The 12,730-nt window shown below is 31.7% G+C and overlaps 1 protein-coding gene across 1 annotated transcript; it reads right to left on the bottom strand.

The window, feature by feature from the left end:
* Nucleotides 1-10,044: 10,044 nt before the first annotated feature.
* On the bottom strand, nucleotides 10,045-12,447 carry LOC132266764 (calcium uniporter protein 2, mitochondrial-like). Its single transcript, XM_059767750.1, has 2 exons — nucleotides 11,783-12,447; nucleotides 10,045-10,580 (listed from the first exon to the last, which is right to left on the bottom strand). Exons 1-2 carry the CDS (start codon nucleotides 12,308-12,310, stop codon nucleotides 10,110-10,112), a joined length of 999 nt encoding a protein of 332 aa, XP_059623733.1. The 5' UTR covers nucleotides 12,311-12,447; the 3' UTR covers nucleotides 10,045-10,109.
* Between the last annotated feature and the right edge of the window lie 283 nt (nucleotides 12,448-12,730).

Raw genomic sequence — 12,730 nt, 5'->3', positions numbered from 1 at the left:
TTAGTGATTGATTTTTATTGTTGATGTCATCCCTTGACATAAATACTTTACAAGGAGAGGGAAGTTTAAGACAAAAGGTCAATATTGATAAATTCTGCCAGCCGAAAGCACAAGTAGAGTTTCAATTATTTTTGGATCTTCTGTAGGAGGCAATAGAATGAATTTGTGAAATGAATTACTTTTGGAACAATCAGAGTATAACTTTATTTTTATAAAAATTACTTTTTGATCTTCTCTAGTAGGCAATAAAAATGGATTAGTGAAATCAATTATGTTTAAGAACAATTAGAAAGTATATAAATTAATTTTTATAAAAATTAAGGTTCCATAGCGAATCATCATCAAAATATAAAAAGTAACCCTAAAAAAAAGGTATATTTCCGCTGCCGGGCCTCGAACCCGGAACTACCTTACAGGAATTAAATATCCTTGGTTTGTTTGACTACGGTGGACTATTATTACAACTTTGCATTTTAGTCTATATAAACTCTTTTCTGAATCTTATAAGACCACCCATTGTAAAATGAAATTTTTGAATAACTGTGTACCTTTTTCTTTTTTCTTCTTTTATAATTAAAATAGTTAAAGTTCCAACTACAATCGAATACAAAAATATTAATTCTTGAGAATTAGAATTCTAAAACAGTTTTTAAACTTCCACAATTTTATAGATATTGTGGATTAAAAATAAAATCATTAGCATAAACATGGGCGTAACTGGTTTTAATTTTTGTTTGGATTTGTAAAATATGGCCCCTTCAGCCCAGTCCAAGCTTTGCTAAGTGTACGGTTGGGCCTAGATATTTGTGTTTTAGTTCAGACCAGGACTACATAAAACCAGCACATGTGGACTAACCTTGAAATTTAAATTTCTGTTATATAGGTCCAACATTACACTTAGCCCACTATAGATTTCTAGGTCCAATCCGTGTAATTTCACACAAGTTCTTCTCTCAATTCATATACTCGTGAAATTTGCATTCTTTTGGGCTTCGTTTGGAGGAGATAAAAGAAAAAGAATAATGACATTAGTTTTAAGTGAATAAAAATAAATAAATAAATAAAAGATAATATTAGTTATGAAAGAATAAAAAAAAAATGAAATAATAATAATCTCTATTCATATTTGAATAAATTATGAAAGAAAATAATTTAAATGATATGATTCTTGTTTAGAAAAGATAGAGGAGAGAAAATAAAAGAAATTACAACAATCAAATTACTATCATAGCCTTTTATAGGATGGGATTCAAATATCACAAAAAATTTATTTTTTTAATTATTGAGGGTAGTTTCAAAAGTATTAAAGTATTACGTAACACTATCATTTCTCTCCAAATCTCTCCCAATTATTTCTTTTCTACTTATTTAAAACAATCCAAACACAATCATATATAAAAGAAAAGAAATAATAACATTAGTTTTGAGTGAATAAAAAAAAAAAAAAAAAAAAAAAAGCTAACATTAATTATGAAAGAATATAAAAAAAAAATGAAATAATAATAATCTATATTCATATTTGAATAAATTATGAAAGAAAATAATTTAAATGATATGATTCTTGTTTAGAAAAGATAGATAAGAGAAAATAAAAGCAATTACAACAATCAAATTACTATCATAGCCTTTTATAAGATGGGATTCAAATATCACAAAAAATTTATTTTTTTAATTATTAAGGGTAGTTTCAAAAGTATTAAAGTATTACGTAACACTATCATTTCTCTCCAAATCTCTCCCAATTATTTCTTTTCTCCTTATTTAAAACAATCCAAACACACTCATATATAATTCTTATTTTTTTCTTTTTTTTTAAATCCCTCCAAATTATCTGATCCAAAGGAACCTTTAAGTTCAAGTTTATTTATTAGTAACAAATAAAAATGGTGCCATTTCCTTCAATTCTGGTTGCCAATCTTGAAAAGCTGAGACCGTGCTTGACCACAATTGTCCTTAATGGACATTTTTTCAACGAACTTGCTTGCTCTTATGTATTGTCAAAACAAAGTAGTCATATTTGAATCAGTAGTTACTAGTCAGTATAATCACCGATGGAGTCATGTGGGGCCTAGGGAGAAAAAGACACCCCTTAATTCTTTTATTTTTCTTGTTATTTTTTGAAGGCAAATGAAATATTTTAATTTTTCATCTTGCATGTATAAAACTTTAACCAAAATGATAAACTTTCTTTTATTTTTCATCTTGTATGTATAAAACTTTAATGAAAAAGATAAATTTTACAATATGACATAAAGTTTTTGTTAAACTTTATCTTTTGAAATGGTTGAAAAAAATCAACACCATTATAGTATCACTCAAATTTTGTATTTTAATACAGCTCCTAAACCTGTTTTTGATTTTTTATTTATTTATGGGGAATTGATATTCGCGCTCTACTTTATCTGTTTTTGATTTTTTATTTATTTATGGGAATTGATATTCGCGCTCTACTGTAATTCTAAGGCACTCTACTTTCTCTCTTTCCTAAATTAAAATTACAAAGTAACCCTAACATCACACCAGGCTTATTTTTATAATTTTTAGTTCCATATATAATTTAAATGCGGGAAAATTCTACCTTTTGGCACCCAGAATCCTAACCCTATAGGAAAGGGCAATTATATATGGATCTAAAAATATAAATATATAAATAAACGTGGTTGATTGAGAAAAAAACCATTTTCCTTCAACTCTTGAGCACAATTTCCCTCTCCTAGATATATACAAACGTGGTCGAGTGTATGTACTGCCAAAAGAAAGTTGCCATTGTTGAATATATAAGCAAGCCACCTTGAAGTTCCATGAAAGAAGTAATTTCATTGTCCATCTCCATCCAAGAATAATCATTCAGCTCAACCCTAAAATCTTATTGGGCAAACAAAACTCATATAGTTAATTTGTTGCTCTATTTGCATATGAATTGTAAATGCCATACATGCGTACACGACTACAACTATATGTCTGTGTGTGTGTGTGTGTGTGTGTGTGTACACACACACATAAACGTACTCTCCCCCATGACTTTTCGAATGAAGACTATCCCCCTAAGATAACGTTGATTAGAATTTAGAACTCAGACTCGTGCACCAACGTGCAAGTGATCATGCGTCACAATTCTCTTTCGATTATGGTTCGAAATTCAGCCATTGTATCATGACTCTGTACTTAATGTCTCCACCAGCTTTTCTCAAAAGAGGAAAAAAAGAAAAGAAAAGAAAAGATTGAATAATAACTCAATATTGACGGTTGGAGTGCACCATGCTGGTGTCAGTCTTGATCACCCTTTCTGTTTTTCTTGCAGGAAAATATATATACTCCATTCGTTTTAAAGTATTTGTCCATATTTTTATTTTGAGATATCTATGTCTCATGTACTATCATTTATTTATGTTATTTTCAGATGAGGGCAGTGCCTTGAAGATAAGAACGTAATAGCATGCAATGAACTCACAACTTTCTCTGTTTAAGCCTTTTGTTCTGTGTTATCATATTTCCAAAGTCAAAATGCTATATATAATAAAAAATACCAACTATTCATTACTTGTGTATATTAGATGAGCATGTAAATAAATAAAAAATTAGATAAGCCACAAGTATATAGGATATATCCCTACGGATACAGCAGGATGGCAAGGTTGAAGGGGTCTCTGTATAGGGTACCTTTTCATTTCATTAATGCTACTGGCATTCTTATCAACTATATATATATATATATATATATATATACACACCAATATTGCATCAATTAATTACCAAAATAAAGAATTCTCACGAATTTCAACCTTCAAAATGTGATATGAGAATTTTGTCAATATACTATCTCTTTGGATTATAATATTGCAATTTATTATTATATGTAAAATGTGCTACATATCACATATTACTTTGTGGAGTATATAATATTTTACATAATGTATATACGTGTATTTATACACATGTTTTATGAGGTTAATTTTGTCCTAATATATCTTATTTTAATTCTCTAATGAAAAGAAAATAAAGCTAATTCCTTAATTTTCATTCCAACATTTTGTGAGACTTGGTCATTTCAAATGAATGTTAATTGATTTATAGTTTATGTGAGTAAACAAACATTGGAAAGAGAATAAAAAAAATAGAGTGGGCATTTCATTTGTTGTACAAAACGTAAGCTGGAATGAGATGCCAACTCAATCTCTCGGCATGACAACATAAGATGGAAGTTAAGCTAACGGTGGACAATTCAATCACGATTTCCCAATTCAAGCTTTGATTTTGATATTGAGTTAAATTAATTCAATCTTCATACTATTTTAATATAAAAGCCGAGGGAATTAAATAGGCCGTATTCGGGTTGACTTTTCAATAAAATATTCTTAAGTCAATACGATACGATACGATTACTCGCAAATACGAATTGCCACATCTAACTACATGGATCAAATTCAATCCTCTCCAGACATCCAGTTACAATATATTGAGAGATTAAATTCTCCCCGGTCACGTTTTCTCATAGTTTTTATTAGGTATGTGAAGTTTTTTTTTTTCTTTTTTCATTTACAGAGAGAGTATCTTCACATCTTACGGGTGGGACTAATTCATCTCAAGGCACACGTAACACCCCACAAGCCACGTGTACTAAGTAAGTTGAGCAAAAAAAATAAAATAAAAACTGTTGATGTGACGTTTCGAATTTTTTGACTTCTTTTAAATTTTCATATTTATTTATTTTTTAATTCATTTTGCGTGTCGGGCACCATTTAGCATGTCATGTGAGTCCCGAGAGTTGATTTGGACATTTATTTGAATTTAGAATACTTAGAAATGTATTTTGAGTCATTTTAGTATTTTTAAAAATTTTAGTCCAAAAAATCTTGTGTGGGCCCCACATCCGAATTTCTCATGCTTGGGACTAATTTTCAAGTTCGTTGTATTCCATATTTTATTAATTGGAGTATATCTATATGGTTGTGTGCTTAGTTATACATTTTAATATGTCTGTGGTGTATATATGCAATAAAAGAACAATTTTTAACTTTTGGTGAGTCAAAGTGAATCCCACCTTGACTTAAGCTATTGAATTAATTTTCTCTCATAATTATAACTTAATTTATATAAAATTATTTTTTGGATGGAGGCAATAAAATTGGATTAGTGAAATCAATTATGTTTAGAACAATTAAGTACCTTCAAATCGAATCATCATCAAATTATAAAAGTTCCAAAAAATAGATTCATTTCTGTTACCGGAATTTGAACCCGGAACTCCCTTGTGGGAGTTGAATATCCTTGGTTTGTTTGGCTACCGCAAATTGTTGTTAGTGGCCTGCATTATAATCAATATAAACTATTTTTAGAACCTAGTAAGACAGCCCATTATAAAATGAATTTTAGGAATAACAACAGTGTACGTTTTTCTTTTTAAAATTATTTAGTTGAAGGGTCCAACTACAATCGAATACCAAAATATTAATACTTTAGATTTTGAATTCTAAAACAGTTTTTTGAGAATTTGAATTCTAAAACAGTTTTGGTTATTTTTTTTTTTTTTGGCACCAAAACAGTTTTTAAACTTCCACAATTTTATAGATATTGAGAATTAAATGTAAAATCATTAGCAAAAAAATGGGCCTGTAAACTGGTTTTAATTTTAATTTGAATCTGTAAAATATAGTTCCTTCAGCCCAGTCCAACCTTTGCTAGGTGTGTGGTTGGGCATTGACATTTGAGTTTTAGTTCTCTCACAATTCTTTCTTGTTTTTTTGTCTATTTAGGACAATCCAAACACACTTCATATGAATCATACTATCTTCATTTTTTTTTTTTTTTTAAATCCCTCCAAATTATTTCATCCAAACGGAGCCTTAAGTTCAAGTTTATTTATTAGTAACAAATAAAAAAGGTGCCATTTCCTTCCATTCTGGTAGCCAATCTTGACAATTTGAGACCATGCTTGACCACAATTGTCCTTGATGGACATTTTTCATTCAACTTTCTTTGTCAAAACAAAGTTGTCATATTTGAATCAGTAGTTACTAGTCAATATATAATAATCACTGGATGGAGTCATGTGGGGCCTAGGGAGAAAAAACACACCCCTTAATTCTTTTATTTTTTATTTTTATTTTTATTTGAAAGTTAAATGAAACATTTTTATTTTTCATCTTGCATGTATAAAACTTTAACCAAAAAGATAAACTTTCTTTTATTTTTCGTCTTGTATGTATAAAACTTTACTAAAAAGATAAAATTTATGATATGGCATAGAGTTTTTGTTGAACTTTATCTATTTTTAAGTAAAAAAATTTACTATTATTATTATTATTATTTTTCCATCAAGAACTTTATCTATTGGAATGGTTGAAAAAACCCAATTGATCATTATAGCATCACTCAAATTTTAAATTTTAAACTACCACTGAACCTGTCTCTAATTTTTTATTTATTTTTTTATTTTTTTATATAGAATTTAAGATTCTGAAACATCATCCACACTTCCAATTTTTCAGCGTCCAATTTGATATTTATCCATCTCTTTCTTTAATAAAATATTAAAATCTCTAAATTACAAAATAATAATAATAAATAAACGTGGTTGATTGAGGACAAAACCATCTTCCTTGAACTCTGGAGGCTAATCTTGACAATGACAATGCTTGAGCCATTTCCCTTTTGTTGATATTTTACAAACGTGCTCAGTTGTGTGTGTGTGTGTATATATATATATATATATTGACAAAAGAAAGTTGCCATTTTTGAATGTAAGTGGTCAATGTATAAGCAAGCAACCTTCAAGTTCCATGAAAGAAGTAATTTCATTGTCCATCTCCATCAAAGAATAATCATTCAGCTCAACCCTAAAATCTAACTGGACAAACAAAACTCGAATAGTTAATTTGTTGCTCTATTTGCATATGAATTGTAAATGGTGTACATCCTTACACGACTACACGTCTCTCTCTCTCTCTCTCTCTCTATATATATATATATATATATTATATATATATATACTCACACACACGGTGCAGCTTGTTAGTTTGCAGTTTCTAAGGACGAACACACCCCATGACCCAAATTTACTCCATGGTAAATATATATAGTTTTTTTTGTTACAATTTCTTTTTTTAATTTTAAAATTTAATTTTATATACTATTTCGGTCCCCCTAACGAAAGTTTCTGCTCTGCCCCTGATTGTATCATGACTCTATACTTAATTTATTTAAAATAATTTAGTAATCCACCTGTTTTTCATAAAAGAGTAAACCAAAAAAACAAATAATAACTCAATATTGACTGTTGGAGTGTCAATCTTGCTCACTCCTTTTTTCTCGTATGAAATAATATATATTTCAATCGTTTCAAAATATTTATTTATCTTTTCTATCTTAGAATGTCTCAAAATACATGATTCATTCTAAAAATGAATATATTATTTCATATAATATTCTCAAACTATTATTTTAACATTAATTTGATTAAACAAGTGTACTAATTACGAAAAATACCTTTGTCTTTTAACAAAAATAAATTTGAATATTCACTCCTATTAATACAATAAAAAAATATGAATAATGCTCCTATGGTGAGAAGAGGCATGAGTTTTTTTTAAAAAAAAAGATTGCATTAAATAATTTATTCAACTTTTAACACATTTTAAAAATCTGTTTCACTCCAATATTTAAAAAAAAAAAAGACGCATGGGTCACGAGCTTGAGTTCTCTCTTAGGAGCATTACTAAAAAAAAATACTAAAAACCCCTAACGGAATAAGTTGATTCCCCAAGACAACCCAAAAATTTGGGATTGAGGGATTATATAATAATAATAATTAAAAATATTTAGTTTGTTACAACAACAAATTATGTATTGGTGCAGTTTTCCTAATTTTTTATAGCCCATGCCAATCTTTTCCCACAATTGAATAATAAAAATGTTTGTTGCATTATGAATTTATTTATGTTATATTCAGATGAGGACAGTGCCTTCAAGATAAGAACAAATGGCATGCAATGAACTCAACAGCCTTCTCTGTTTAAGCCTTTTGTTATGTGTTATTATATTTCCACAAGTCAAAATTCTATATATAACTAGAAATTCCAGCTATTCATTACTTGTGTATATTAATTAGATAAGCATGCAAATAAATAAATAAATAAATAATTTAGATAAGCCACAAGTCCATAAGGCATCCCTAAAGATACAGCAGGATTGCAATTTATTATTATATGTAAAATGTGCTATATATCACATATTACTTTATGGTATATATAATATTTTACATAATGTATATACATGTATTTATACACATATTTTATGAGGTAAATTTTGTCCTAATATATCTTATTTTAATTCTCTAATGAAAAAACAAAAAAGCTCATTCCTTAATTTTCTTTCCAACGTTTTGTGAGACTTTGTCATTTCAAATGAATGTTGATTCTTATAGTTTATGTGACTAAACAAACATTGGGAAAAGAGAATAAAAAATTAGTAGAGCTGTACAAAACGTAGCTTTGGGATGAGATGTCATCCCAATCCATCTCATGCTCTCGGCATGACAACATAAGATGGACAATTCAGTCACGATTTCCAAATTCAAGTTTTAAGTTTGAAATTAAGTTAAATTAATCCAAACTTCATACTATTGTCAATTCATAACGTTCAAAATAAGTCGGTTGTCAAAGACAAGAATCGGAGAGAACTGGAGTGATCAAATCCAATCCTTGTTTTTTCATAGTTTTATTCCGTAGGTAAAGTTCATTGATATTATTAATGGTAAATTTTGCTATTATTATGATGTAAATTTTTATTTGCTTGAATTATGTTACTACTAATTTACTGGTAAATTTTTCACTCTCGGCAGTTTACTGGTGAATTTTTCACTCTGTAGTTCCACTAGTCACGTTTTTCACAGCTTGGTTTGATGGTTGAAATTTGTATGTACCTATTTTTCGAGTCAAGTTGAGAGATAAAAATATCTAGAAAATACTACTAAAATAATATGAGAAATATAAAAGAGTGGATTAAAGAAGAGAAAACCAGTCCAATCTGAGGACTGAAACGATAGTTGAAAAGACGAAGTCTGTAGTATTGTCAGAGCCCAAAATTCTTGTGTTCTCCATTTTTTGCCTTTGTCACCTGTTTATAGTCCTACGTCATTCAGGTGGTATATGTTGGCCCTCCGGATAAGATGAGTCAGGGTCATGTCTATTTATGGATCATGATGCCTTAACCCCTCTTATTTCAGTTATGTTGCCAAGTGTACGTATTTCATTGAATGATCCAAATAGAGGGTAGCTATAAAGGTCTTTCTACTTACTCCAGCCAGCCTGTCTTTCGCTTTTCTCCTTACATTGAGTCCTGCTTTAGCAAAACTTAGCTTATTTTTCATTCCCCATTCTAAAATCCCTTTTGTATTCCCACTAGCCTCGAAGAGTCCTACCATTATTTTTCGTTGTTCATTTGCTTTGGTAGAATATTGTTTGGTCAGATCGAGGTTTAAGGCCCGTCGATTCGTCGATCTACAGTTTGTGGCTGGGCCGAATCGAGATTCAAGACCTGTCGATTAACGGTTTGTGGCTGGGCTGGATCGAGGTTCAGGACCCGTCGATCGACAGCTTATGGTTTGGTCGGATCGAGATTCAAGATCCATTAATCAACAGTTTGTGACTTAGTCGGATCGAAATTCAAGACCCATCAATCGACACTTTTACTAAGTTGAATTTTCAATATTGGCAAAGTGTTGGTCATTTTGTCTTTTTGTTAGTCTTGTTTGAAGTTGACACTGATACGGTGCCAACTTGATTTGACTTTTGATGACACGGCATAAATCACAGCCACCAAGTTCTTCTCAATGGTGAATTTTGTTACTTACAATATTATGAAATTTCAGTTGGACTTCGTTACCATTTGCTTACACATGAATTTAATGCTTATGATACCAAGATTGAAGCAGCTTTTACTTGTGAATGCAAAGTCAGATCATGTTATAATTTAGTTGGATTCATGTATAAATCACTTAGTTTAGAGGGAGCAACCACCAAAATACATTTTTGTGAGGAAGGCAGGAAAAAAAAAAAAAAAAAAAAAACAATACAAAAAAATTGTGCTTTTATCTGTTTTTCTTTCTCATATTATGTTTCAGAGTTCCAGGATTTAGTAAACGACAAGGGGTCTTCTAGGGACGATGAGTGAGGATAACAAGCTTTCCTGAGCTCATTGTACCTCCCAATGTCGAAATCGTGGGTCTTCATAAGCCGCTTCTGCTTCGCCCTAAATCGGCTTTGGAAGAACCCCTCGAAAGAAGGCTCTTTGGATGTCCTCAAGAAGAAAGCATAGCCGCCCATGAAGTACACAGAGGTGACATAAAAGCAAATGGGCTCCATGACATCCCATGAGAGTTCCCAAAATGTCAGCCTCATGAAGGCGACCGTCTGCACGACAAGGTAGCCCAACCCACACCAGAGTTCCCGGCGAACCAGGGCTTCTGCCTTCTCGTCGATGGCGGCCTTCTGCTTCGCCATTTCTTCGAGCTCCTCCATCATCCTTGGGTCACTCTGGTGGGCTACCGGTACGGACATTAGGCCTTGGATGGCTTTCACGACCTGTAAACAGAAATTGTAAAAAACATATGGGTAAAACATGGCTCCACTGTCAATGCCACACCATAGCCCTAAACAACCGGCCAGACTCAATCCATTAAATTACAAAAGCTTTTAATATTTTTGATAATGGAAATGGTTTTATTGGTTAAATGCTTTAATGGACTTGATCATGCTGATGGAGAGGAAATTATAAATCCTAGTAGGCTACTGTGTGCAATCCTAGTAGGCTACTGTGTGCAACAGTAAGATTGTTCCACCATGACCTTAATGCTCCGTACATCTTATTCTCTCCAGACCCCACGGGAGCTTTGCAGCTTTACTATCCCATTTCAAGCAGCCAGGAAGCTTCAAAGGAACATGGCTAGAAATGAACTCAGAGAGAACAAAGACAAGTCAAATGTACCTGTTTCCACTAGTAGAACACCCTCCACCTCCTCCCTACCCCAGCAATCTTCCATATTTTTGAGTTTAGGGTATGATTCCATATTATCTGATCTGACTTAGATTATGATAAAATTCAAAGACAAGACAATAACAAAATCATGTAATTAATCCCAAATACTTAGGGGAAAGGGGTATTTTGGTAACATTGTTGAGTTCAGTATTTTTTAAGGTCCTTTTCTTAATCTCCTCTTTCTTCTTTGAACTCTAAATTAAATGAAATCTCTCTCTTGCAAAGTTTGGAAAGTTAAATTTATGATCTATAACATTGAAAAATTATGATCTATAACATTGAAAAATCCACCCTTTTTTTCTTCTTCTTTGAATTTTAGAAAATTTAAAAAATAAAAATAAATAAATTTGTATGCCTAACACTGATCCTAGTCTTTTGGTTAAAAAATCTACCCTTTTAAGTTTAAATTATGTTGCAAATTTCTCAATATTAATTTCTCTTTTATGGACTTCAAACCCCAAACAATGGTGAGAAACAAATAAGAGGGTGGTTTGATGATCTTTTAGAGTCACCATCTCAATAGAGGAACCCTTTCCATGTTTGGTTTCACTTTCCTGTGAAAAAACATAATAAAACCTATCAGTTTTCGGTAGTCTGGAAAATATATATAATAATTCTCAAAACCTTTAAATTTGGAATTAGTAGAATTTCTGCAAATGAGTATATGCATACACATATGCATATATATGTATCTATATGCGTATATATGTTGTGTATGCATAGATGAATGAGGATTAGAGGAGCCTACCTGATCAGGCATGAGGAACACGACGTTTCCCAAGACGATGACCGTCCCTGACTCATCGAGCGTCTTCGCAAACTCCAATCCCTGATCTGTATTCATACAACACTCTACACAGATCTGAACGAACTCTGCATACGATATGTAGCTCTTCCGAATCTGTCTCAGCTTCGACTTCACCATTTCCAGCTGCGACACTCTCAGCAACTTCCTCGCATCCTCCGCCGTCAGCTTCCCTTCCGTCGTCGACGGAGAACTCGGCAGCACGTCCAATCGGATTCGATCTCTGGCAATATCCATCAATCGCAGCTTCTCCAACAGCTTCTCGCCCGTCGGGAGCGACCGGAGCTCCGGCGATGTCGCCGCCGACTTATACATCGGCCGCCGTTGAAGGAATCGACGGAAAACACCGTCGTCTCCGGGATCTAGAGCGATTTTGGACGGATTAGGAGGCGTTAGGGCTTGTATTGCGGGTGCTAATGAGGACATGCGAGAGTTGAAGAGTCGATAAATTAGGGTTCTCTTCAGCGCCATTGATGAAAAACTGAAGGTCTAGAGAGAGAAACAAACAAAGAATTTGTAGAGAGAAGGGATTGTATTTGTTATTGGGAAGCTTATACGTCTGAAATCTGAATTGGTTTTGATGGTTATTTGGATCTCTATTTATAGGTCCCATTGCAGAGGAAGAGGAAAAAACTAATTTTAAAACTTTTTTAAGTTTTGATCAATTTCTAGCTACTCTAATCACCGTACACGTGTTCGGATTATGTGAACCCTTTTTCGGTGAAGGGATGATGTGAACTTTATGAGGGTTGGTCTTCTATAGATGAGGATTGTTAGCCCAAATTGAATTATTGGACTACTTTAATCCAATTCGAATCCACTTTCTTGGATTTGAGTACAGTTTTTTTTTTTTTTTTTTTTTTTAAAATTATATATATATATATATATATA

Source organism: Cornus florida, unplaced genomic scaffold (genome assembly GCF_030987335.1).
Source record: "Cornus florida cultivar Cherokee Brave unplaced genomic scaffold, ASM3098733v1 CherokeeBrave_3.0.0_Hap2_Chr07, whole genome shotgun sequence".
Lineage (NCBI taxonomy): Eukaryota > Viridiplantae > Streptophyta > Magnoliopsida > Cornales > Cornaceae > Cornus > Cornus florida.
The sequence above is the reverse complement of the archived record's forward strand: the minus strand, read 5'-3'. Positions and strand labels throughout refer to the sequence as shown.